The sequence below is a fragment of the Corvus kubaryi genome, unplaced genomic scaffold (genome assembly GCF_017639235.1).
Source record: "Corvus kubaryi isolate FWS band 111438036 unplaced genomic scaffold, C.kubaryi_AGA036_p1.0 66, whole genome shotgun sequence".
Classification (NCBI taxonomy): Eukaryota; Metazoa; Chordata; class Aves; order Passeriformes; family Corvidae; genus Corvus; species Corvus kubaryi.
In genome coordinates this window covers 42,215-67,862 of record NW_024582054.1, presented here as the reverse complement: position 1 = coordinate 67,862, position 25,648 = coordinate 42,215, and the positions used below count along the sequence as shown (strand labels likewise).

General features: G+C 45.3%; 1 protein-coding gene and 1 long non-coding RNA gene across 8 annotated transcripts in view; one reads left to right on the top strand and one right to left on the bottom strand.

Moving 5' to 3' along the window:
• The first annotated feature begins 155 nt into the window (after window positions 1–155).
• On the top strand, window positions 156–25,534 carry LOC121674168. Of its 3 annotated transcripts, XR_006019473.1 has the most exons (5): window positions 159–638; window positions 1,104–1,347; window positions 4,677–4,780; window positions 14,739–14,837; window positions 24,909–25,534. It is a non-coding gene; the product is annotated as an uncharacterized LOC121674168 (long non-coding RNA). The 3 variants fall into 3 exon arrangements; XR_006019474.1 differs by lacking the exons at window positions 14,739–14,837; window positions 24,909–25,534 and adding an exon at window positions 10,753–10,987 and having other exon boundaries at window positions 161–638; XR_006019472.1 differs by lacking the exons at window positions 4,677–4,780; window positions 14,739–14,837; window positions 24,909–25,534 and having other exon boundaries at window positions 156–638; window positions 1,104–3,253.
• MGA (MAX dimerization protein MGA) overlaps window positions 16,904–25,648 on the bottom strand; it is a 50,734-nt gene continuing 41,989 nt past the window's right edge. For all 5 annotated transcript variants that reach the window (XM_042048268.1, XM_042048270.1, XM_042048269.1 and 2 more), the window contains 5 exons: window positions 25,522–25,633; window positions 23,808–24,038; window positions 22,965–23,141; window positions 22,377–22,529; window positions 16,904–21,410 (listed from right to left, as the gene is read on the bottom strand). In XM_042048268.1, the coding sequence (XP_041904202.1) occupies window positions 20,107–21,410; window positions 22,377–22,529; window positions 22,965–23,141; window positions 23,808–24,038; window positions 25,522–25,633 (1,977 nt within the window). In that variant the 3' untranslated portion in view covers window positions 16,904–20,106. The remainder of the gene's footprint in view (window positions 21,411–22,376; window positions 22,530–22,964; window positions 23,142–23,807; window positions 24,039–25,521; window positions 25,634–25,648) is intronic.

Below are 25,648 nucleotides of genomic sequence, written 5' to 3'. Positions count from 1 at the left end.
GCCCAGCGCAGCACGGCCGCCCCCGGCACAGCCCAGCACGCCCTCCGTAGCCCGTCCCGCCCCGCCGCTTCCCGGCCCTGGCCCGGCCGCCCGGCAGCGCTACGGCGGCCCGCGCGGGCCAAACCGCGACGCCGGGGCGGCGGAGGGAGACGGGCGGCGCTGGCGGAGGGATCGCGGCGCGGAGGGCGTGCTGGGCTGTGCCGGGGGCGGCCGTGCTGCGCTGGGCCTCGGGAGGCCGCCGGCACTGGTCGGGCTCCGGCGCGCTCTAATGGGGGACCCGAGGGCGCGTCTCCGCAAAGACTTGACACAAGAGCCAAGTGAGACCCGGGAGAAGGTCAAAGGCACGTAAGGGACCCGTCCTGCCGTGCCCGCCGCCCCTCAGGGCCCATGATAGCGGCCCCCGCCTCCATCGTGTCCCGTAACCCTGTCCATCATTTCCCTGGTTGAACCTGTTATTGTAGTGTCTCTGGCAGAATGGAACGCGTGTTGGCTTAACATCCAAACTTAATATAGTCGTTCCCAAGAATAACCAAACTACCCTTACTCTGACACCACCACCAACAGCTAAGCAAGTATGGAGCATGCCTTGGACAGTAACACCAGGAATTTGGAAAATTGTGCCATACATAAGACAAGAGGTAGGATGACAACAAATGTCATTTAACCCATCTTGGTCTCCTAACTGGGCTGAATTGTTGGTGCAAATTAGTGTGTCTACAATTCCAACCTCATTGTTTGTGGACCCTCTGACTTTGGTTGTTCTTTCGACCACAAGCGTTGACAAATCTTGGGTGCTTCCTACCCCTTCAGGGTGGGTCGTCACACCGTGCCTGGGGGTGTTGCTGTCGCAGGGGGTGTCACACTGTCCTGACTGCCCCACACACCTGTCTGGCCATTCCTGGCTTGTCACCACATCCTGCCTGTGCCACGACCCGAGCCCTGTGGGGAAGTGACAGGGAAGGGGACCGTGGGACTGTGTAACCCTGCTGCTCTGGGGTGGGAGAGGGGACAGAGGATGTCAGCTTGTGCCCCCACAGTGTGGGATGGCCAACACTTCACATCTAGTGTGTGGATCTTTTACTGGGGCTGTGATGTTCACACAGGTGGTGTGGAGGCTGCTGGCAAAGCCAAACCCATAAGCAGCTGAGCTGGGTATTCCTGGATGACCACGGGAGTCCACAACCATACAATGGTATGGTAGGACCCCACTGCATAGATTTCCACCTATGATGAAGTCCTGGAGCCCCTTCTCAGCTCTTCAAAGGTTTTGCTAGGAGGCTGGCAGCCCACTGGCACATCAAGACGCCCATGGAGTGAGAAATTTGGACATCTGCTGGCTCCTAGCAGGTGAGAGCCTAGAAGCAAATATACTTCAGGCCAGCAAGAGGGTTTTGCCTTGGAGCTGTCTAGTACCTGTTCCCTGTGGAAAAGTTCAGAAGCCACTATGCTAATTCCTGTGCTTCCAAGTGGGAAGAGAGACAGCTGCCCTACCATGCCATGGCAGCTACTAAGCACATGAGAGGAGGTGGGGAGGCAGATTTCACAAGCCAGCAAGGCTGAATTGCTGTCAGAGGGCATACATTTAGGATGTAGTTCCCTCTCTCAGTTCAAAGAGACTGTGCATATCGACACTGGTCACACCACAGCCCTAAAGGGGGGAAAGGAAACCAGCCTTTCATAGCATGGAAAAGTCCTGCTAGCTCCCTCTTCCTTAACATGCCCTGACATTTATTGCAATTTGTCCTATGTCCTTGGAGTATCTTTCTGGCTCCCTATTGCCTACTGTGGGTGACCTGCTCCCTTTCCTGTCTTTGGTGACTGCCCTGTCTTCAGTGATAATTCAAACCCAGAGTATTCAGCAATTGGAGATGATCCTTCCAAAAATACAGGCCATGAAAATTTGCTGAAGTTCAGGCAGAGATTTACCATGACAAATGACCCACGTGGGTTATGGTCTTCCCCACTGTGGCCAGCACACTGCCACCATCACAGCTTGTGACTGTGTGAACCTGCACCACCAGAATTTCAGGAAAAGTTTGTTTGCATTCCAAGTGGGATTCTGAGCAGGCACAAGGTCTTGCAGGGCTAGGATCTTAAGGTTTGTCTGGTCAGACTGCATAAACTGATGAAAACACCCAGAGGCATAACAGGACATCCTTCTAATCTCTATCAGTAACTTGCAGGAAGTGAATTTAAAATGTCAGTGTCTAACCTTTGATAGTTTTTGTTTGGATACACGTGCCATAGAGAAATCCATGCTTGTTGCTGTGTCAAACTCACAAGGTTCTGGGAATTATGGTTTTTTGAAAGATACCAAATTTTGTGAGATTTACAATAAAATTGTCAGAGTTGGTAATGTTGCAATTGTTTTTAAAATAAAAGTATTTGAAGTCCATGAAGCTAAGAGTATATGTATAGAATCATGGAATCATATATGTGTCTTCGCTTTCGGCCCCAGACGTGGTCTGCAATCCAAGAGGTGGAACTTAAGAAAAGGATTCTCTTAGAAAATGTGAATATTGTCCATTCCTACCAAACCTCTTGTCCTATTGCTCAATAACAGTGTGTTTTTGCTAAGGGTGAGGAGAAACTCATGAAGGAAACCAGACCTGCTGCTGCAGCAAAAATAAAATCCCTCTTCTGTGAAGATTTATACATATGCTTAGTTTTATCCAGGCTATCAACTGTAGTGAGTGGAACTACTCACAGTGGATATGGAGTTTGAAATGTGCACCAGCCTGTACAGGACTGGGACCTGGCACTGCACAGGAAAAAAAATGTAGTCAGTAGTTCTTAAATTTCTGCTGTTCAACACTAAAACATCAGAGTCATCACATTTGGGAGAAACATGCATACATTTGAGAAAGAACTGAGGGATGTCTTTGAAAACAAAGGACAGCTGAGATGTATGCTTGGGAGACGCTGTTTAAAAGCAACTAGAATTGTTCGTCTTTTGTTGGAAGCTGAGCACAGCATAATGTGATTTGTGATTACAATTCTTTGTGTCTGTGAAGTGACTGAAGAGACAGGCTAACTCTGAAACATCACTGGACTTCAAAATTCATTGAAAAGGAACTGGGACAGGGAATGGATGTTCCTGATTTTCAGACTAAAGCATACTACCTTTCTAGTTATTTCTGAAGCAACATGAAATGTCACAGTTTTTCATTTTGTCCTAAAGAGAAAGATCTTGGCAGTGTTTTTTAAAGAAACTTTTTCTATGGTTTCATTAATAAAAACACTTGCTCTTTTTCTCTTTGATCTCAATAGTACAAAAGGGAAACAGGCAGGAAACACCAGTTTCCTCTAGGTATTGCAGTATAAGTCTTACCACACACCTGTTTCATCGTTAGAGGTATATGATTTTCCAATTGTAATATCAAATTTGTGAAAGGTTAGTGCAAAACCCTTGCACTGACTCTACAACTACTGGAGCTTTAGCTGGAATGAAACCAGAGAAGATGATGCTGTCCTGCATGAATTCTGTTCTCCCAGCCCTATCCTCCAATAAATACCAACCACTTGAAATGGAGAAACTGCTTTTCATCCAATGGCATGTCTAGAATCAATTGGTAAACCTGCTGCTCCATGACAAGCCTCCTGATGTTGCTCTTGTTCATGGTGTCCAAAAGCTCTCCCATGGCAGCAGTCAAGCTGGTAATCTGCTGGCCATTGTGCCAAAGCTCATTTAAGGTCTGTGTGTGGCTTGTGCGGGGGCAAGCACTTCGCTCTGTGCTCACCCACCCCAGCGACTGCTGCTGTTTCTTTTGTTATGCCATTATTGCCTCCTCATATATTACCTTTATTTCCAAATAAGGCTTGTATTTTTACAGTATGTTCCTGTAGGGCCCATCTCCACAGGGCAGAGGCTTGACTGACATCAGTTAATGATAACCAAAAGCAACAGGGCTTTCAGCTTCACTCTAGAGGTCATGAATTCTTCCTTGACAGAAAGGATAATGTACCATGAATAAATTATGTCATTTATCTTTGGCATTTCCAGCATTTGGTCTTGAATGATGTGTTCTTAAAGAAGTCTTCTGAGGGATGCTTTAAATAATGAAAGAACAGATGCCTCAACAAATTAAATGCCATATTTTTAAGCACTAGGTAATGAAGTATCTGAAAATGTTATTCTCTGTTGCAGAAATCCTCTGTGCTTTTCTAAGAAATAGCATTTTGCAATAGTTCTGTAATCCTGTAGAACTCCAAGCAAAAGGAACATTTTGGAAGTGATTTAAAAAAAAATTATTTTCCTAGTTAAAAATATGATGTTAAAAAAAAACCCACAAAACATAAAAGAAGACACAAAGCAACAGAGTAGAAGTGCTACATGAGCCCTCTCAGTGTGATATTAAACCTTTCCTTGAACTTGTTCTCCTTACAAAGCTCTTCTCACTACCTGTGGCCAGGCAGGGAACGTGGGGTGAGTCTCCAGCCAGCTGTGCTGACATGCTGAGGGCAGATATATCCCATGACTGCATCCACTGAGTGCTTCCCAAGCTCCCTGTGTGATGGGGGCTGCAAAGTGCTCTGTGCCTCTGAAACCCTGATGTGCTGATACCACACTGCAGCCAAGCCCCTGAGTGGTAGCTTGATCATCTTGGGGTTTTGCCATTTTAAATTTGTTCTCTTAGTCAGAGAAACGGATCCAAGAAAGGATTTCATTTTTTCAGACACTGGTGTGCTGGAGCTGACCTGCTCTTCTGGTACTAGAGGGATCTCCAAACTGGAAGCTGTGGCAGCCAGCATGAGCAATTGAGGCCAGCTCAGCAACCAGGTGAGTTAGTCAGGGACCAGCGTCACTCTCATGCAGATTCAGAGCTCCCACACAGCTCAGAAGATGGGTTGACCTTGCTTCACGTGTGCCTGCAAAAATAGTGGGGACAGACATTTTGCGCCACACCCTCACTGCTACGTTCCTGAGCAGCTTTCAGGCCAAGTGAAGAGCAGAGAACACATTTTTCCCACAAACTTTAAACTCTGTGGAAGAAGAGCATTTGGTCTTCTTCTGTAAGAGCTGCCTACCCAAGGACCATAGCAGTGCTTTCCAGTTAGGATAATGACTACCATTTCAGCCTCACAGGATGTTGATTCAGCAGGGTCATTATGCCTTTTTCCTCCTGTTGACTTCTTGTTAGAACAGTGAACAGCAGGCACTCAGATGTGGAGAGAGGGTGGAGGAGGAAGGATAAACAGCTTTGGTCTAGTCCAGAATAAAAATAACTATATGAAAAACTAGACAGGTAGAGAGAGGGTAAGAGAAGAAAAGCAGCTACCAGGCAGTATATAGAGTGCACTTCACATTTAACTTTTCTCCAACTAAGAAAATGACTGTGAACTTAATAATAATTTCATTATTAACCTCTTAATTATATACGGATTTGCCCTGGCAAAATGCGCTGAGAATTCTTTTCTGGACACACAGAGGCCTCCAAAGCTCAATGTACAGCGTATCAGGTGATGAAACCCAAACAGAGTTAGTTGCTTTTGTTGACTTGTTTTCTGGCAGTGAGCTTTGTCCTTCCTCTCTCTCGTTTATTGCCACAGCTACAAGGGATAAGCAGAATGAGTTTCTGGAAATTGTTTCCAACCACAGCTTAGGTCTTTTTATCAGGCTCCTGGTACCTGACTTGAAATGTTTAGAATTCAGCCAGCAGTTACACAGGATCTTTTCTTCATGTGTTCCCATGGAAAAGTCATGTAGACATCTATGGTTTATAATGCATCCAAGGAGAATATGCTTATATCATAGATCCCAGCTGTGCTTTAAAAAAAAGAAAAATATACATGCATGAATGCCATTCAGCTGGTTGCCAGGAAATTGTGCTGATAAAGAGAAACTATGGGGAGTACAAACAAAATGTGCAGTGTAGAAAGTCCAGCTGAAGATAGAAATTTACTGCTTAAAAAAGGCTTGTGTCCACTAAGGATTGATAGTTTCTGTAATAAGACAAAATGTGCACAGATGTACTTAGAAATCCCAGGCTCAGCTATACTCACTTTTTTTCTGAATTAGAAGAATGTCCCCTAAAATAAAGGAAAAAATTACAAATCCATTTAAATTTTGACTCTGCTATGGTAACAGGTGAACTAGTCTGCTTATGTCTCACTCCTGTATTTCAAGGGATCAACAAAACCCATGCCCTCAATTAAAACTATTTTTAACATAATTAGCGAAGTGCACACAAGTGTCCATTCAGCTGTCAAAGCAAGGCTGTGTTCTGACTCACCTGGTGCCTGAGGCACGTGGGCCTCCAGTGTGCAGTGAGGTGTGCTTCCAAGCCTGCTGTGGCGTGGCAGATGTGATTGATAAAAAAATTATGTGCCAGCTGACTGAAGCCTGGAGGAATGGCTGCTCTACTTCCCACAGCCACCTTGGGCAGCATGTGTGGTGAACGGCCCTCAGGAGAGCCTCACCACCTCCTGAGTGCTGCAGGGGCAGACAGGCCTAGCAGGGCACTGCAGGGGCCAGTGGCTCCTCAAGAGCAAGGCCACAGTCCCCACTACTTCTGTTCCAGTCTCCACTAGTTCAACGCTAGTTGTGTGAACACCTATCCCCACTAGCTGTGATCTGGCCCACACATTTGTGCATTAGCCAGCTTGTGGAGGGAGATAAATGGTGTTACAACCCTATTAAATTTCCACCAGAAGCAGGACCTGTCTTTGCTGTCCATTTTTCAGGGATCAGAATTCTATGCGGTAGCTGCTGAATGTAAACGTGTTGTGCTTCCTGCTGGCTACGTGGAGGTTATGAGGGAGGACATATATCAAGTACTGAGGCAAAACTCAGCCTGGACACTGCCTGGGGCCAGTGAACTTGCCACCATCACGGCTTTGGCTGGTCAGACAAGCCACGACGTTACCCAGGCTAATCCACAGGGGTCCTTTCAAGTTTAGATCTAACAGAGTCTGGGCCCATTTACACACAGAACCAAATGGTTTGGCAGTCTCAAAAGCCCACGGTGGGACTCCAGTGTCACATGAACTCTGCCCTTTTTAGAGCATAGTTATATGGGACCTTAGGTGTGGGTAGAGACAAGAGCAGCACCATGCAGATAGGAGAAGGCTGTCTCCCATTGACTGGATAGGTGCCAGTGCTGGCAGGCACACAGAGATTGGATGTTGGATACTCCTACTTGCAAGGGGACTCCAGAGCTGAAAACCACATGATAGGAAAGCATTTGACTCAGCTGGTACTTAAATAAGGGATGCCAAATCCTTGTTCCCTTTTGTAGGAGTTGTGTTCCATTGTTCTCCCTAATTACTGCTCTCTGGAAATACATACCACAGGATGAAATCACCATTGAACTCTGTGAGGAAGGATAAAAGCTTCCCTTAGAGCAATCACTTTATACCTTTCCCAGTTTTGGGCCCATAAACCTTTTGCAGTGAGTGGGGGTGCAAACATCTACAAACTTCATCTTGTTAGCAGTGGGCTTAAAGGGTTTGTGAAAGGTGGTCGAGAAGAGCTACTTTCCACAAATGTCTTAAAAGTACTTGCAAGGGCTCACTGAGCAGAGGCTGAAAGCTGCTGCTTGACTGCTCTAAGATCACCCAGAGGCCTGTTCACTGTAGAAGGGTTGGGTTGGGCTACGTTATGTTGGGCCAGGTTAGGTTAGAGAGAGCTCCTTACTGTTACAGGCACAGAAAGGGATCACAAAATAGGGTTTTCAGTATGTGTCTAAGCAACTGATTGTCCTTCACTTGTCCTCCCTCTGGCAGCATAAGCAAGAGCATACAAACTAACACCATATTCACTCCCAGACTGTTCTGCAATGGAAAGCAGTTATTTTCCAGGTTCTGCCCTCACAGAAGAGACTTTGCAGATTTCTATGGGGCTAAACATCACATGGGAACAATGCCACTGCATCGCTTGGCTGATGTCTCCCTGAATGTTATGTGTTTAGGCCAGCTCTGCACAGACTGCACGGATGGCACTCAGCACACAGGCTGGCCCTGGCCCAGGGACCTGAAAGCAGAGACGCTTGCAAACCCCTCTCTGCTGAGCTGGTGTTCCCAATGGCCTGCTGTCTAACCTCCCCCTGCTCCCCAGGAGTATGTAGGTCACTGTTCACATTGTTTTCCTCTGAGCCTCGACTGCTCCTGTTTTACCACTTTGTTTGCAATTAGCCTGTACTCTTGTAATTGACCTAAATAAGCCTGTTTGTTTCATTTTCCTCCATCCTATGCCTCATGTTTCCAGAGAGCTGTAATTAATAAGAACAATGCAGCATGAATATCTTCTACAAGCCCAAAGCAGGCAGTGCCCTGGCTGGAGTTAGTCTTGCTCTTGGTGCTCTGTAGCAAGATGACAATGTAAACCAGAACTCATGCAGCTTTGGATTTTGCCCTGAGAAAAACATGGCATGACAGATCTTACAGCTTGACTGTGCTGTATGGCCTCCACAGATGCCTTTTATTATTACTACTGTTAGCAAAATTAAAGAACTAGAGAAAAACTGTGAGCAAGCAAATATGAAAGTCCCTCTGATGGCAAGTGATGTCAAAGCGTTATATCACAAGCCATGAAACCCACCCATTTGTATCAGTTCTCGCAGCTGCTCGCTTTGTCTCCCACAATCACACTTAGCACGGTGATGATGTTCTAAATTTCCTCTCATGTCACAACCCTGTCCTCCCCATGAGGTCTGAAGTGTGAAGGGTGGAAAATCAAATGCAACAGAGCATTCAAATTACCCCACTAAATCTCTCATGCTGTTGGGCAATACTCAGCTGGACGGGTTTCAGGCACTGCTTTTTGCCTCAATTTCCCCATCTGTTCTCATGAACTCCTGCTTGGAGGGAAACATCTCATGAATGTATCATTTACTTGCACTATTTTTCACCTTTCACATCCTTAAAAGACAAAAGTAAATATCAAAACAAAACCTTGCAAGAGAGCTTTTTCCAAAACTTCCTGTTGTGTTCCAGACCCTCCCACAGAGATGTTCTGCTGCTTCCCACTGGGGTGTCCATCTCTGTGTCCCCCTCCTGCAGGCAGGGCTGTGTTGGGGTCCATATGTCAGGTTGGCACAGAGGTCAGTAACGAGGCCCACAGGGGTTCTTACAGAGCCTGTAAATAGGGCTTAGCACTGTGGCATCCCTGAACACCAAGCTCCATCCTCTCACCTCAGAGATGCTGGAGGAAGGCACAGGGAATGAAATGCAAACTACATGTCATGCTGTTTGGAAACCAAATACCAGAAATGCTGGCACGGCATCTATTTGTAATTTTCCTGACCCACTGCTGGTATCCTGCCCAGCCCTACCTAGGAGTATGCAGTCAATGTCCAGACCCTTTGCTTGTGCTTGGTTCTCTAGAAACGACTCTGAGAGGACTTTGGTAGGTGTTAACAGGCAAAGCACAACTCGGTCCCAGGGGAGACTGGGACAGCAGCAGCAAGCAGGGAGACAACTTGGAGATAAGCACAACAAGAGCTGCAAGCAGGGAGACGACATGGAGATAAGCACAAGAGCTGTGGCACTTGGTTGTGGAACTGGGGTTTTCCAATAAGCCTAAATTTTGTACCGCTCGAATGTAATTTCCTTGGGAAGTAGGGCAACAAATTACCATAAACCCCTTCTTAAATCCCTTCTGTTTAACCTCTGGCTCCTTGACACAGACTTTGAGATCCAGGTTTTCCTCTTCCTCTGTAACATACTTTGGCTTGCAAAATTCACCACACAGAACAAAATCCGACCTTTCCTCTCCCCATGGCAACCATAATTCAATTAAACAAGACAAACCTTGGACAGCAGTTGGTCCTTGGACAGGACGTGGTACACTAAATACGATACCAGCAGGAGGAGAGTGGAACACAAAACTCATGAAACAATCCTGTTAAAAGAGAATTGGCAAGAGGGTGCCCTTCAGGACAAGGACACACATACACACACACTCTCTCCTTTCTTCAGTCCAGCACACTTTACATAGACGACAACAAATAAGCAGGACTGGGATTAATGGCAACATTTGCATGCTTGTAAGTCTATCTGAAGAGCACTCAAGCGCACGTTTAATGTGTATGGATGGATGCATTTGTTCCCATTGCTAACGTGCAAATACAGGTCTGACTAGGGATGCTTTCCTTAAGCAGTGCAAATGCGGGCAGAAAACCATGTCAAATACAAGAAAACACAGCCCATTAGTCATCTGGCAGGACGACTGACTGAGAGGGGAGTATAAAAGTATAGCCAGATCACACTCTCACGGTGGTGAAAAACAGAAAACACGGTGACTAATTACCAAAGTCACAGCAAACCCAAATATTATTCTCAGAAAGACTAGAATTAGGAAGGCTAGAAGGCTGGTAGCAACAGCCTAGAAATGCTGCCCAGGAAGAGGCACTATCTCCATCCCTTGAGGTTTTTAAGTCCTGGATGGAGAAAGACCTGACCAGCCTGGTTTAATCTCATGACTGCTTCTGCCCTGGGCAGGGGGCTGGACTACAAACCTCCAGAGGGCCTTTCCTATGTGAATTTTCCTATGATCCTGTGAGTGCCTATGATCTGGCATACAGAGGAGGCAACTACTGACATTGCCATGACAACAAACTGGGTTTCTGCTGGTGTTGCAGCTTCCTGAAAAGAGAAGAGTGCACGCTTCCTTGAGAGAAATGCTTCCAAAACCCCCAAGATTTATAGCACTAGATTCATTCGAGCTTTGCTTTCAGTCTAATGAAAGAATTAATAGGTTATCAGCTTGTTGCACAGTTCATTTCTGCCTCTGTTTCAATTTTTTTTTTTAAGGCACTGAAGAGAAAATTACATGCAATCTTGCAAAAAGAAGATAATTACATCCTCCCCCTTGGGGAGACAACCAAAATGTCTTCAGCAAACACTCCCAGTGCCAGTGGGAGGCAGCCAGTCAGCAGCCAGGGCCAGCTTCATGTGGCTCAGCACAACCAGCCCCGTGCTGTAAAGCATATTCCTGCACCGTTTGCCCTGTGGTCTTCCTAAATAAAAGCACACGAAGCGAAACGCATCCCATGTTTTGCTCAAATACCGCAAATGAAATCTCAGCTGCAGTAACTGGGAGTTGGGCAGACTCGAGGCAGTGGTGCTGCTGTGGCCAGTCACACACCCGGGGTGGTGGCAGGGCTGTCTGACCCATGGGGGATACACTGTGCTGGCCTGCCCAAAGCCCCTGCAGGCTCCAGAGACAGCAGGCTGAGGATGGGGATGTGGGACTGCCCCAGCTTCTGCCCTGGCAGTGCCCATGGGGGAGCCTGGAGACACGAGAGCACCGTGGCCTGAGGCGGCGCAGCTGCAGCAGCAGCTCTGTGTCCAGCCACACAAGGGCTCTGCTCTCTGCCACGTCCGCCTCGCACCCGAGTGCCAGCAGCACAGAGCACCTTCAGAGGCACAGGACTGCTTGGTTTCCTGCACACTTCCCACTTCCACTGTCTGCCTCTCAGCCAGAGCCAGGGATCCAGCCCCCTGGGACCCACCTTCAGCCAGGAATAACTTCTGACTTGAGGCAATTTTAGTAGGTCACCAACGCCACTGGCTTTTTCCTTTGGCAGTTATGCTTTTCTTTCTCACCCTATGAAAATCAAGTTTTCTTTCAAACATGAATGTGCCCCTTGTAAGCTGATCTGCAATATAATTATTTTCTCCCTTGCTCAGCAAACTTTGTGAAACTGGACATTTTCCCCATCAAAGCCAGACAATGAGGCCTTGTCTACACTGGAGCACAGTAGTAACAATTCCCACTGTGGCTGCCATCAGTTCAGCTCGCCTGGTGGGAGCCGTTTATTAAAATTTCTTCCTGAAGACTAAGCCTTCCAGCTCAAGTTGATTGCCCCACATGTCAGAGCCACAAAACATATGTGGGTTGAGACTTTTTTGCCATGGACATTACATTCAAAAGCTGAGGAAGCCAATTCAAAGCTTTGCAAAAGCAGTCACAAGCTGCAAGTCTGATTGAGCCATTTTTTAAAACCAAGTAGCCATTTTAATCTAGAAGTGCAGACACTGCTTGAGGAGCAGGAGTTAATCATTGTTATTGCAAAAGGTTTGCCACCACCTCCTTTTTCTGTCGTGCTTTTATATCCAGTCACCTTAACAGAAGTTAAAACATGATCACCTCAGATCTACACCATTAAAAAAGGTATCAAAATAACCAGAGCAGGAAAATTGTACTGCTGTGTTATCCATCTCATATGTGGAAACCTTCACATGTGTTTGAAGTTTGCTGAAGCTTGGCCCATCTGAAGTGATCCAGCCCCATAACCCATCTCCCCGTCAGAGAGACCACACCACCGCCTCCCACACACCCCAAACCCAGCCAGCCCTGGCCAAGCCAGCAGCTGCCCCCACCCTGAATCCAAGGGGCACGTGCTGTGGGACTCCCACAGGCCCCCATCCCAGTGTGCTGCTCCCACACAGGGCTGCCCACACACCCATGTAGCTGTGACTGCCCATTGATACCCCCATCACATCCACATCTTACACAGGGGGAACCTTGTCCAGGCCCTGCTGCCTTTCCAAGGCTGAGCATACAATTGTAGCTCCAGCCAGGCCCCAAAGGGACACCAAAGGTTGATCAAATCATGTTTTACTCTAGCTACATAACATTTTATAGTAACATCCAGGTCCAGCACATCTCTGAAATAAGGCACAGCATTAGCTCATACCTTTTCAAAGCTCAGTGCTGCCCATGCCTCAGGCTTAGGCAGGGACAGACAAGGCTGTCTAACCAAGAGCTGTGGCCCCAAGGGCTCGTGGCTGAGGACAGCACAACTTCACCCGTGCCAAGCAACAAGCAGCTCTTGCAGGAAGAGGCACCTTTAGCTGCTGTTTACACAAACAGCTCCAGCCTTCATTGGATACCAAAAGAAACCAGACACCTTGTCTCCACTGAGGTTTTTCCTTCAGGAGAAAAGAAATTCAGCAAGGAATTCCAGGATCCCTTCAAAAATTTTACTGCTGTTTTAGGACATCTGAGGCTAGAACATGTTTTGTGAATAAAACACACAGCTGGCAAGCCCTCAGCCATGCAGAGGGCAGGGTGAGCCAGAGGGAAGCAGAAGAGAGCAGAGAGGGATTGGCATGACACTGCTGCTCTTCAGAAGAGAAAACCCAGCATGTGCTTAGCAGTTGCCTTGGCGCCAGAAGGCGAGTGCAGCCACAGGCCTGGGTTTGAGGTGCTGGTGTGTGTGTGTGTGTGTGTCCTGGCAGGCCAGGGTGCAGTGCGGGAAGCAGCAGGGTCTAAGCCCCTTTTCCTTACAACAGAGGATGGGGCTCAGAGGTCCAAGCCGGAGCAGGCAGAAGGACTGGTGGAAGAAGGGGAGAAAGATGAGCCCCTGCCTCTCAGGCCAAGAGCAGCTTGTGCAGCTCCTGCAAGAGGGTCTGGCACACAGGGCACTGTGAAGGCAGCAAGGGATGGCTGGTGCAAGAGCTGGCAGCAGCTTCCCCCACTGCTTCTGCCAAACTACTCAGTCAGCTCCAGCACAGACCCACCCTTCTCCTCTCGCTGCTGCAGGAAATCCTGGCCAGGCACTGAAATGGAGGCTACAGCGGCACGTGCTGCTGCAACAGCCTTCAGAGGACAGTGCTGTGCTGTCCTAAAAACACCTGTAAAGCTCTTACTGTCCTGCTAATGGGCTTCTTGTTAAACAGAACAGTCAAGTAGCTACAAATCAAACAAGTCTTGATCATATTTTCACACTGCAGAAGGTCCAGGGGAAGGGTGGGGGTCATCAGTCATCCCATCCCTATGGGCTGAAAACACACTGTGCTATTCCATAAACCAGCGAGCTTGTGTCATGCATTCATCCTCACTTATGTTTTTTTATGTAGATTGGGTCCAGCACAATTTAAAAAACAAACTCTGGCCTCTTTTTTTAAGATGATTGGTATTTACACTGGGGTTATTTTACAGTTTTTGTCTAATAACAATCACAGGTCACTGGATTCCGAAGTCCAGAGATCCAAAGTCCGTTTTCCAGGACCAGTGGCACCTCAGGGGCATAAAGAGTTTTATATCCTTACAGTGCTCAGTAGCCTCAGCTGCAAACTGGAGCCCACTGCTCATGTAAGCTCTTCAGACCCAGGCAAGCCTACAGACCTTGCCCAGCAGCTTTGTGCCCTATAGCTCCGTGCACTGGAGAAGCCAGGGAAGAGCTGTACACCCACAGGTTTTGCTGCTTTGCTGGGGGCAGCCACAGCCCTGCCCCAGCACGGCCGGGGTTTGACCAGAGGGACAGACCGGGAAAAGCTGGGCAGGCTGTTTCATACAGCTGTTGTCTAAGGAGTTAATCGGTGCTGAAAGCCACTAAAAATGGCACACAGCTTATGTCTGCGGATCTTTTTTTAGCTGCTATTTAATTGCCTGCTTTCAGCCCACGAGGCACAGCACGCTGCAGCACTTGCCAGGGGCACCGCTCTGCGCCGCTCGGGGGAACTACAGGGAGCCCTGCGCTCGCCAGGGACGGGAAAGGAAGTCAAAGGCAGCAGGAAAGCCTGTCTCCTCCTCCTCGGAGCTGGTCCCAGCAGGCTGGCAGAGAGACCGAGCCCTGCTCTTGCAGCCCTCCCGCTCACACCCACATAGCTGTGACTGCCCATTGATACACCCCCATCACATCCACATCTTACACAGGCAGGGATCTGATCCACCCAGCAGCTACTCCCATGCTGAGCTGAGGAGTGAGGAACGCAGAGACAGATGGGTGAAATGTTGCCTTCGGGTTCAAATCCCTCCACTCTGATTTCCAGCATTTGCTTTTCACTAGAGAGCCAGGTGCAACAGCTGTAACCTCGAGGAACCACAGTCCTGTATGCTGACAGCCCTGCAAAAAACAGGGAACCCTCACAAGAGCAAGACGAACCAGGTAAGTGACCACCATTACAGCAAGGACAGGTCTTCGAGGTTCCTTTGTGTCACAGGAACTCTGCTGGCAGCAAGGGGCTGCTAGAGAGCAGCCCCACCAAAACAGGGGACAGCAGGGACATTCCCAAACACACCAACACAGGCCCGACAGCCCAGGCTGCTGGGCTGGATGCATAATTGGATTAGACAGACAACCATAGGTCCCAAAGACCTCACTGGCACCAGGATATGCTCATGCTGTCGAGTGTGTGGGAGGTTGTGTGGCTGGAAGCCTGGGGCAAAGGGCTTCCCAGCTGCTTCAAACACTGCACGGGAGGTTTGTCCTGGCAGCCTGCGAGGCCCAGGTGGCTGGTCAGGAGGACACACAGAGGCTTTCCTCTTCATCAGAAAAGACTCAAGCAAGTGGAGACTAAATCCTTCTAGGGGTACAATTCTGTTGACAGAATGAAAAGCTCTCACTTGTCACCTCCAACTCCCAAGAGACACAAGATGGACAACTGAAGTGCGAGCTGAGGCAACACAAAATCCAAATGAACAGGAACAGCCAAGTACACAGTGGTGTAATGATGCCTTCCTGGTCTGTAGCAGCAGTTAAAAGGGCAAAAAAAGATGAGGCACTGAGCTTAAGTGACAACAAAAGGCATTACAATTCTTCCACTACCACGACCCCAAATGACAGTTATTGAGATTCCATTCATTGCTAATTATGCACAAACTGCTCCTGCACATTTTTGGATTGCATTTATGGACTCAAATCTGACTTTAGCATCAGTTATTGCGCAGGCTCCCTGTAACTTCACTGTCTGTTAACAGAGTTTATTTGTTGCACCATCTGCATCTCCAAGAACACGACAAATATGCTGGAAAACACAGATCCCCAGCACAGATTGTTGGCCTCTATTGGAAAGTTCTTTCCATTGCAAGCCTGACTGGATATACTTTATGCTTGTATTCCTTTCTATTCCAAGAAGTAACTTTAACCTTTAAAATAAGGAGTAATAGGATGAGGCCTTGCTGAAGGGTTTCATGAGAAATTTGAAAAAATATGTTCATTCTTTCCTGTGAGGTCTGATGTTCCTCTTTAAATAAAAATAAATTCTGTGACATCTCTTCTCCAGTCAATTGCTTACCCTCATGTGCAGTGTTTCTCTTCATTGTATTTTCTTGTATTTTCTCTTCTCAGGTCTGTAAAACTAACTTCTCATTTGTAGACATTTACTACATAACAAAGAAAAAATCCCCACCCCCCCTCCAAAAAAGCAACCAACAACAAAAACCCCCCAAAAAAAAAAAAAAAAACAAAAAACAAAAAAACCAACAAAAAACCAAAAACAAGAACAACAACAAAAAAAACCCCCACCAAAACCAAACCAAAAAACCACTAAACCAAACTAACCTGAAACTCAAAACCAAAACAAACCAAAACAAAAAAACCCAACAACAAACCCCAAATGAACCCCCACACACTTGCAAGTGTGTTATCTTCCATTTACTGCCTACGGAAGCAACAGCCAGCTACTCGCTACAAGCATTTTATCTATTTCTTTTTAAAAAGCCTCTCTCCTCTGACACTTCACTTGAAGACAGATGTGCAAACCTCTTCCATTAGGACAGCCCTCGTGTTCAACTTCTCTAAAGGAAACCCATACAAAGGATAAACCCAGGCTTGGGGTTGGGGTAAGGAATCTGGAGAATGCTTTTCTGTGGGCTTAATCTCTCAGCTCTCGGGTTAGTTTTCTTTTTATGCCATGATCAAATGTTAACCCCCTTGGCTTCCTACTCAGGATGCATCTCATCAAAAATAAAGTCCCTTTGGTACCTTTTCCGCACTTAGCAAGTCAAAATCCCCTCTTACAAGCGATGCCATTTCCTGCATACTGCTAAGACTGAAGGGAGAAGTCTCCGAGCTGTCTGATCACCAAAACCCAGATGTTTGCGCTGCCAAAACTTCTGCCTCACAGCATTCGTGTGTCACTTGCTCAGGTCCAGTGCCACCTGTCACCAACAGCACACCACCACATCATTTCTGCTCCCTCTCTCAACCCTGGAACAAACTTTCAAAGCCAGTTTCTAGTTGACCTTGATTGGTTTATTTTAGTTTTACACTTTGTCCCTCACATACAGGTAAGAGTCTTGTACTGTTAGATTTCTACAAAAATATCAATTTTTCAAAAGCAAAAAAGAGGGAAAGATATATTTTAATATATAAAAGGAAAAAAGCTAAATCTGACATTTCATTATATTCTTAAAAACATTCCAGTCTATTTACAGATGTGTAAAAAAACAAAGAAAATCTCCAGGTCTCTTGGTCTAGCGAGAGCGTGCGCCTTGCAGGGGTTTCCTTGGTTCTCTTGTTTCCAAAATCTTCTCATTAGGTGACATATTTATTCTATGATTATTGCCTCAAATGACAGTATATATCATTTTCAAAAAGTTTGGGAGCTTAAGGGAAGAGCAAAGAGTCAGCATTTAAATCCATAGCAAAATACTGTGCTGCAGACACACGACAGTGAAACGAGCAAAACCCAAGAGCATTTCAAACATGCTTTGCCGGCTGGTAGAACCCATCAAAGATCTTCTTTGGAACCGCAACAAATGCCACCTTTTACAGCCAGGCTGGGGGCTGTTCTTAGTTAATTTACTAATAACATTTAGGGACCAAAAGGTTTTGCTGTCATCTTGACACAGTACATTTTTTACTGCAGTAAAATTTTTTTTACTGCCCAGTGCCAAAACCATAAATTCACATCCAGAAATTTTACACTACCAGATAATGAACGGAACATCCTCGAAAGTACAGCATTTATTTTAGATCATGTGCGATCGGTTATCATGTTACAGCCTTCTCTGTCCCACAGAGAGTACACAATTCTGTGTGCTAATTAAAATTGGCTGTTTGGAACCATAAAAGGGTGAGGTGCAGAAACAAGGGTCAGTGATTAGGAATTTAAAAGTTATCACAGCACATGTCTTGTTGCTGTTTCTCACACAGGAGGAATGAAATCTATTGGCAAAACAAACTGCCACAAGTTAAAAAAATAAGCAACTTCAGCCTATTGGAAATGCTCAGAACCAGATTCCCAGGTAAATACATTTAAGTCTGATGTAGTGCTAGTAAAATAATTTAGTTACTCCAGATTTCGACTAGTTTAAAATAAGGTCAAAATTCCTTAACAAGGAATATGTCTAAGTACTTACTGGGATTGTAAATCTCCTTTCCTAAGGCAGTCAGTGACAACTGTAACATCCTGCAGGACTCTCGTAATGACCTAAACTCTCTTTTCCACGTCATTAATGCGAGACTTGTATGAAATATTAGAATAGTAAATATGCAAAAGGCAATAGAGAGTTGTATGCAACTACTTTAAAACACACTGCTTAGAATGGCCAGGTGAAAAATCTTTTTTACGTAGTCTCTGGAGTAACTTTACGCACACTGAGCTTGAAGGGCTTCTCTCCTCTGTGGCATAATATAAATAACAAAAAGATGAGGAAACACCCAAGGTACTTATATTCCCTGATAGATCTAACCTAGACATGGATCCAGAAGATGCAGCATACTGCACAGGGTGTATGGTTGTACAAACACTGCTCCCTAACTGTGGAAGAACATCACTCACAGCACCTGCACAACCTCAGTGCTGGAAGGATGGAATTCCTGTATTACTGCATCACTGAAGATAGGTAATTTAGAGGGCAGGGGGTGATCCCAGCTGCTGTGCTAGAACAGTTAAGACAAGGAATTACATTCCTAAACATAAAACAGAATGCACCATCAAATTCTGTATAATTTTCACGGCAACATTTTTTACTTTTTCAGAGCAGTTAAGAAGCCCCCCAAGCGCACCGTAACTTATATTTACAAACTTGATAGGAAAAGATTGTGTATACACTCATTAGCAAATCATCTCTCCGAGGCTGAAAACTTCATTTGTCAAGAAAACTATGAAAACAGAAATTGTGTACAAAAATATAAATATCTTTACAGTCTGCAGGCCCCTCACATCCAACAGCTGAACAGTGAAGAGCATCTACAGGTTATTGAGTAAGCAGTGGCAGAGAAGAATAAAAATACATCTTGTGATTCAATACTGCCCTATTTCCCTGGTAATGAGCATTTTTGCTGACTTTTTGCTATACACAGCTTGTGCAAATGCAGTGAGAAACCTCTGAGTACCTTTCCTGAATTTATAAAGAAATGAAAGGTTTGGAAAGCTATATACATATTTTCATATTTACATTCACATGTACACCTCGCTCACTTATGCCAGGCTACAAGACTCCTGAAAGCATTCTGCGTTTTCACAAAGCAGTACTTGGTATTAACATTCCCAGCCATCACACACATCTTGAAGAATGACAGAAGGAAAGAAAATAGGACCTGGGAAAACACTCGAGCTACTTCAGCGATGTATTTAAAGATGCAGCAATAGGGTGCCCACATTTTCTTTCAACTCTCTGCAAGTTTTCCTTACAGATGTCCTAAGCATCAAAGGGGGAAATATTCATGTGGGGGCAGGAGGTCAAAGTGAGGACAGTATTATTAAAGTTAACATACTGTCCTACTTCCAATTACATTGGGAAATATATTTTTCTTCCCCAAGCAGTGGAAGTTAGAAAAGTTTATTAAAATTTTTCTGTGCATAAGCTCTTAAAAAGTGTCTGCTAGAGAACTATCTAGCACCAAAGAAAAAGCCTTTTCAATTCAGCCCCCTCCAGTCTCAAATTTCCCTTCTGCTGCTCTAGGTATCAACCTTGAGAGTAACTACAACCTGGTTTCTGCACATTTCTCATATTCCACAAATATTAAAACAAGCAAATGTGAACAATGCCATTTCTGCATAGATAATTTGCCTGGTACAAAAACAAACAATCCTTTTTTTTTCCCCAACATGATAGCTGCCTCCCTACTGGGGAGAGAACAAGTCTCTTTCAACAGCCTCAGTTTCTCAGTCCCTTGACAAACAAACTACTTCTGTGAAAACCCAATCCTGGAAGGATACCATCTGCCCAGCAATGGTTATAGATCATCTTTTTTGTCTTGAGAAGGGGAAGGAGAACACCCAGAATACAACAAGTGAGGTAAAAATATATCAACATGCTTAAAGTTTCGCAACACTTATTTGTCAGTTTGGGGCCTGCCCTTCAGATGAACACAGTGCTGATGCCGTACAGAAAACAAGTGTTGCAGACAATGGAGGCTGCTGAACAATGACACTGGCTCACATTGCTCTAGACCTCTGTTCCAGTCTGATAAAAAATATCTGCACTTATTTGCCTCCTGCTGAATTTGAAGGCAAGGTCCCAGTAGCATTCAACTTTGCAACCACAGGTGCTAATGCGGGCATCGCTTTGTTATCTTGTCCTTCTTGAAGAGTTGCAGGTGATGAATTTTTTACCCCACTAGGTGCCACTTTTGCAACTACAGGTGCCAGTAAGGGCATCACCTTATTACTCTGCCCTTCCGAGTCCACTGGCAGACTTGCCACTTTTAAACCAAGTGGTGCCAGCTTGGGCATGGGCCTCCATGACGTGTCAGCATTACTGGCTTCGGGATTAGTCTTCATCTGCAAAACTGGTGGAGTCACATTAGCAGCATCTGACAAGGCTGTTACTGTTTTGCCATTCCCACCACTGGTTATGGACAGATTGGAAAGTGGTTTCTTCACTTCAGTACCTATCACTATCTTTAAGACATCTGCCTCAGATGAAGGCTCCCCAGAGTTCTTGTCCCCATCATTAAGGTCATCATCTTCCAGGTGCAACAGGAGAGGGCTTAAAGAGCCACCACCTTCTGGAACTTCAGAAAGGTCCTTAAAACTGCCTCCCAAATGGCCAAACTGGAAGGATGACCCATCTGCAGAGGAGAGATCACTGGCTGTTCCCCGACGAGCCTCTGCATCTTTACGAGAGAAATCTGAGCTGAGGGCACTGGGCAGCTCTGGCATGGCTGAAGCATCATCATTCAGCTGCTGGTTGAGGAAGGCGATTTCATTGAGCAGTGAAGTGAGGGTTTCATCCATGTCATCACTCTCCTCAATGCTGCTCAGTATCTCACTTGTATCCAGGTCTGCTTCCTCCATTGCCGATGCTACTTTCCGCAATTCCATTTCTATCCTTGAATCTTTGATCTGGAGCTTGCGGAATGACAATTCTTTGCATTTTAATCTTTCCCCTCCGGAATCACCATCTTTCCTCCTGGCTTGGCTTCCTACAAACTCACCAATGCAGAGCTGTTTGCTGAAGGACTCTGAAGGTTCCTTTTTACATGGTACGTTCCAGAGCTGTGGAAGGCCATCTTTATGTTCAAAGAAAACTTTTGTTGGACCTGCGGTATTTCTTCCATCTGTGCCACTGTCTCCCAGACATGGTTTGGCTTTTTCTTCTGAAAGGACACTGTCACTCTTCATAGGTTCAAGGGGTACTACAGCCAAGGATTGCTCAGAAGCTGGAGTACTTGCAGCTGCTGTTACATTAGAATTTTTGTTTCGGTTTGGGTTTAGATTCATGCTTGCTTCAGCAGCCAGCGATGTCACATTAACAATCTTTGGCATCATGAATGAATCTTCGCTTTCTGCAAAAGCACACAAAGCAGCATCCATCAGGATACATGTTAACTGCAAGCTAATTCCTAACTAAGCATAATTTTCTCACCTTCAGGTCTTCCTCAAGTAAACTGCAATTTAAACTAATTACATAACTCTTGTCAAGTGAAGCTTTAACACACCAATAGTTTAACTTTCAACTTGTGGAACAAGAGCAAGCTCCAGTGCAACTAACTGCAATGCTTACAGTTCTGATGGTGATGCACAAGGCAAACAGAATGAGAATTTTCCCTCTTACTGTTTTTCATCCTTTCTTTTTATGATCGCATCTTGCAGTACTGGTTTTGTGCACTACAGAGGCATTCCAGGGACTAAATGATTTTCTGCCTCCAAGCTGTTGCCTGTTAACAGCACTTAGATTTTTCCCAGCCCCAAATCTGAAGTGAACTTTCCTTTTTCATTATGACCAAATGACTACAAGGACGCAGGAAGTGAGCAGCTTGCTTTTAGCACAACAGATGGCAAGCGGAACCCTGCTGGCAGGAACCACCCCACACCTAGATCCAATGTACAGCACGGGGTTCTGAAAAACAGCCCTCCCACGGGCAGCAGAGCTGGCAGGGTATGGGACAGGGTTGTGCCACAATAAGAGCCTGGATGTTACAGGCAAAGATTTTCAGCAGTCCCATCACCACTCTGCACTGAAGCTTCCCCAGTAGGATGCATTACAACACAAACAACCCAGTATCCACTTATTCTGTCTTTCCTGAGGGCAAGGATGCTCAGTGGGATGAAGGAAAGTTAAAAAGCTCTAATCCATAATCTCCTAGAGGCCCCTCTACACTGTTCAAAACATTTAATAGTGATTTTCTTTGAACAGCCAGATAATAACACCTACCATTACTTCCTAGTGAGAAAACAGTTTACCTTCAGCTTCGCAAGGATAACGTTCCCTGCATGCAAGCACAAAGATCCATGAAAAACAAAGAGCTTACCTGAATGGGGTGCCATAGCTGATACCACTGTTGAGGGCGCTGGACTTCCAGCAACAGTTGACAGTGTAATAGGAACAGTAGAGTTAGTAAGGATTCCTTTTACTTGGACAGGAACTGTTGATCCTGGCAGCTGAATCATCACTGAAGTAATACCTTATCCAAGAAAACCGGAAGAGGGGATGAAGTGGAAACCAAAGCCTTTCAGATACTCAGATACAGTACTTTCAGGTACTTCAGATACTCCTGGAACACAGGAGCTGTGCACTTCAAGGCAAGACTTTACATTATAGTAACGTCTTAAAGTAGAAGAAACAGAAATGCAGACTGGTTGTGTGATTAGGAATTATTCCCTATGTTTCCCTCATTTCTGAATAGCAAAAATTTAACATGTTTTACTTAACCTGTTGATAAACTAAGTTTGAGTTAATGACATCAAATCTCTCTTATCAAAGTTCTACCTCAGTCAAGTTGTAAAAAATCTGAAATATTAAAGCAAAAATTCAATAACACGTTACTTCATAAATTGCTCTACACATCTAGGAACAGCATTATACTGATTTTCTTTAACATCATCTCACATGATCCTACCTGGCTGTGTTGTCATGGCAGTACCGACCCCTCGAGGCTTTAATTCAGCCTGCAACAGCGTGGAAGGAACAGCTGCCACCTGCCCTGGGACCAGGGGGCTCTTCAGCGTAAGCACCTGCCCCTGTGGAGTCATCACCACGCTTGCAGCAGTGAGTGTGAGAGAGGCTGAGGAGTCCTCTGCAAGAAAAGAAATGTGTAAAACACTCATTTATTCTGGCACAGCACCCTGATGGCAAACAGCACCCTGCAATCCAGCATTAGGTACAGCTCTGGAAGGAGTCATTCTTTCATTCCTTCCTACATTTATGATGTGAAGATCTCCACAAATGTTGAACACTTCTCTACAAGTCCTCAGCTACAAAAAACTCTCCAGTGTCTGACAACTCTGCCATTTAACTTAAGAGCAAGCCTCCACCATACTGAGAGCTAGCTTTTTGAGGAGGGAGGTTTTAAAAACTGAGTCTGTTCTAGCAACTCCAGCATTCTGGGGGTTGAACTTCAGGTTTTGAGTCAGCAGAAAAAGAACCACCTCGACTCTCAGAAATTACTGCTGGATTGCAGTGAAACTCCTTTAGATCAAAGGACAACTTAGTTAAGTATTTTTTTCCCGTCATTCTGAAACTGAAGTCATGTTCACCTGAAGACCTCAGCCATGCTGGTCTCATCCTTACTGAAAGCAAGTGGTTTCCACACCTATCATATGGACATTTCCCGGTCCTATGCACAATTCTGTTTCAGGAGTGAGGCTGCCTGCACAAGCCAGCTGGCATTTTGCCCTCCCACAGGGTGCTGCTTCAATGGCTGTCTCCCCTTGATGCAGAACATGCAGCACTTTTGGCCCACCTGTGGCCCGGACTCCTCTCCTTGCAAGGATCAATGGCTTGCCCCTTCTGTTTGTCATCGCTATTGGGGTTGGCTCTCTGGTGGAAGCAGAGGATCCTTGCTGGGTGCTTGCAGTTGAGGGTGCAGCTGGTTTCTGTGGCTCAGGTTCTTTCTTCTTTTTTTGTGCTTCTATTGCTTTTTGTTTAGCATAAATATACTCCAGCTTCTTCAGGACAACCTCCTCTGTCTTTCCTACAGAAAAATTATCAGACAGTCAGCCTACCTTCAAACTCTCTTCCCAAAACTAAAATGCTGAAGGCAGAACTAATAACCTGTTAAGCTGACATTATTCAATTACTATAAAACAGATAACCATCATCCCCAAGTAAATAGCATACTTAGTATCAGAGGGAAGCAACTACCTATTTATTCCAATTTTTCTTTTCTTTCAAAAACCTCCACACATTTTAGAATTTATCTGCCACTTTGATAAGCAGAAATCATCCAGCACAAGCACAGGCTCTTGCTGAACAAGTTCTAGTTGAAACACTCACAGCTGTGAAAAAATTCTCCCACCTCTCCTAACGATAAGCATACAACTACTGGGCAAAATGTTACCTTTACCTGGCATGACATTTCTTGGACTCAGGGATCCTGTTACTCAAATGACATCTGAATGCAAACTCACATACAGTTTACCACTGCCATGAAAATTCTAACCTTGGACAAACACACAGATTTTATAAATAATCTGGTTTCTGCATATGCACACAGTTTAATATGACCAAAGTTCAAGTAACTACACTAGCTTGTTTTCTGCCTAGTGTTTACGTTTTAACATCATGGTATATCTTTAATTAAGTCTATATTTAACTAATTGTCTTGAGAGAGGACTTTTTCCTCATCAAATCTGAAGTCTTCACTAGGAATGCAAAAGATCAGATAACTACTTTGTGAAGTTATTTACTTTCATTATCTGCTCAAAAGGCCTCTCATATATTTCTGAATTACTAGACTTCACTAAAAGACTTTTTACTTTTTATAAATAAAATACCTCATAAATGCATGAACCAGTTCACATAAATACAAAAGATTTAAGTATCTTTCATTTCTACTTTACAGGTATTCTCCTGTTTATATTCCCAGACTGTAAGACGATTGGAAGAGTATTTTGTTCACACGTTTTGGCGCTGGTTGAAAACGTGTCACAGCCTTCCTACACTTCCAAATGAGACAGAACGACACAGTAAGTACAACATGAAATGTCTGGATGAGCAGCAGCTTAGAATCTACTGCAGTTTTGTTCTGTGTACAAAGCTGATGCCTTCTAGCCACTAGGAGCACTGGTTCTTGGGAAAGCAGCACAAGGAGTCATTTGCAAAGCTATGCAAGGAGTCGGGAGTTTTCAGTACCGACCAAAGACAGCTGTGTGCGACTGAGAAGGGCAGAGCAGAAAGGGCATTTCAGGAAGTGACCAATGACAGAATGAAGTGACACCATCACCCCACCCTTCCAAAGGAACCCAAGCCTGTGGCTCACAGCACAGAGAGCATTCTACACGTCCTTTAGGCACAGAAAACAAAAGCCATTTTATCAAACTTTGTTTGGCACCATGAGTCTGAACTTCATGCGAACCAATGACGCACCTGGATCCACCAATTATTCCACCCATTCTCACTCCTAAAAGCTTTTTCTTTCATTATTACAGAGGGTTTGCATCCAAAACCAGTCTCACCTGAAAGCGTGGATACTTTTCGAATCAGACCATCTCGTTTGCGTGTCAGCAATGTCTTCTGTCCAAGAAACTTATCTGCCTGATCTGTCAGTCCTTGGATTTCTTCAAAGGCCTAGAACAGTATCAG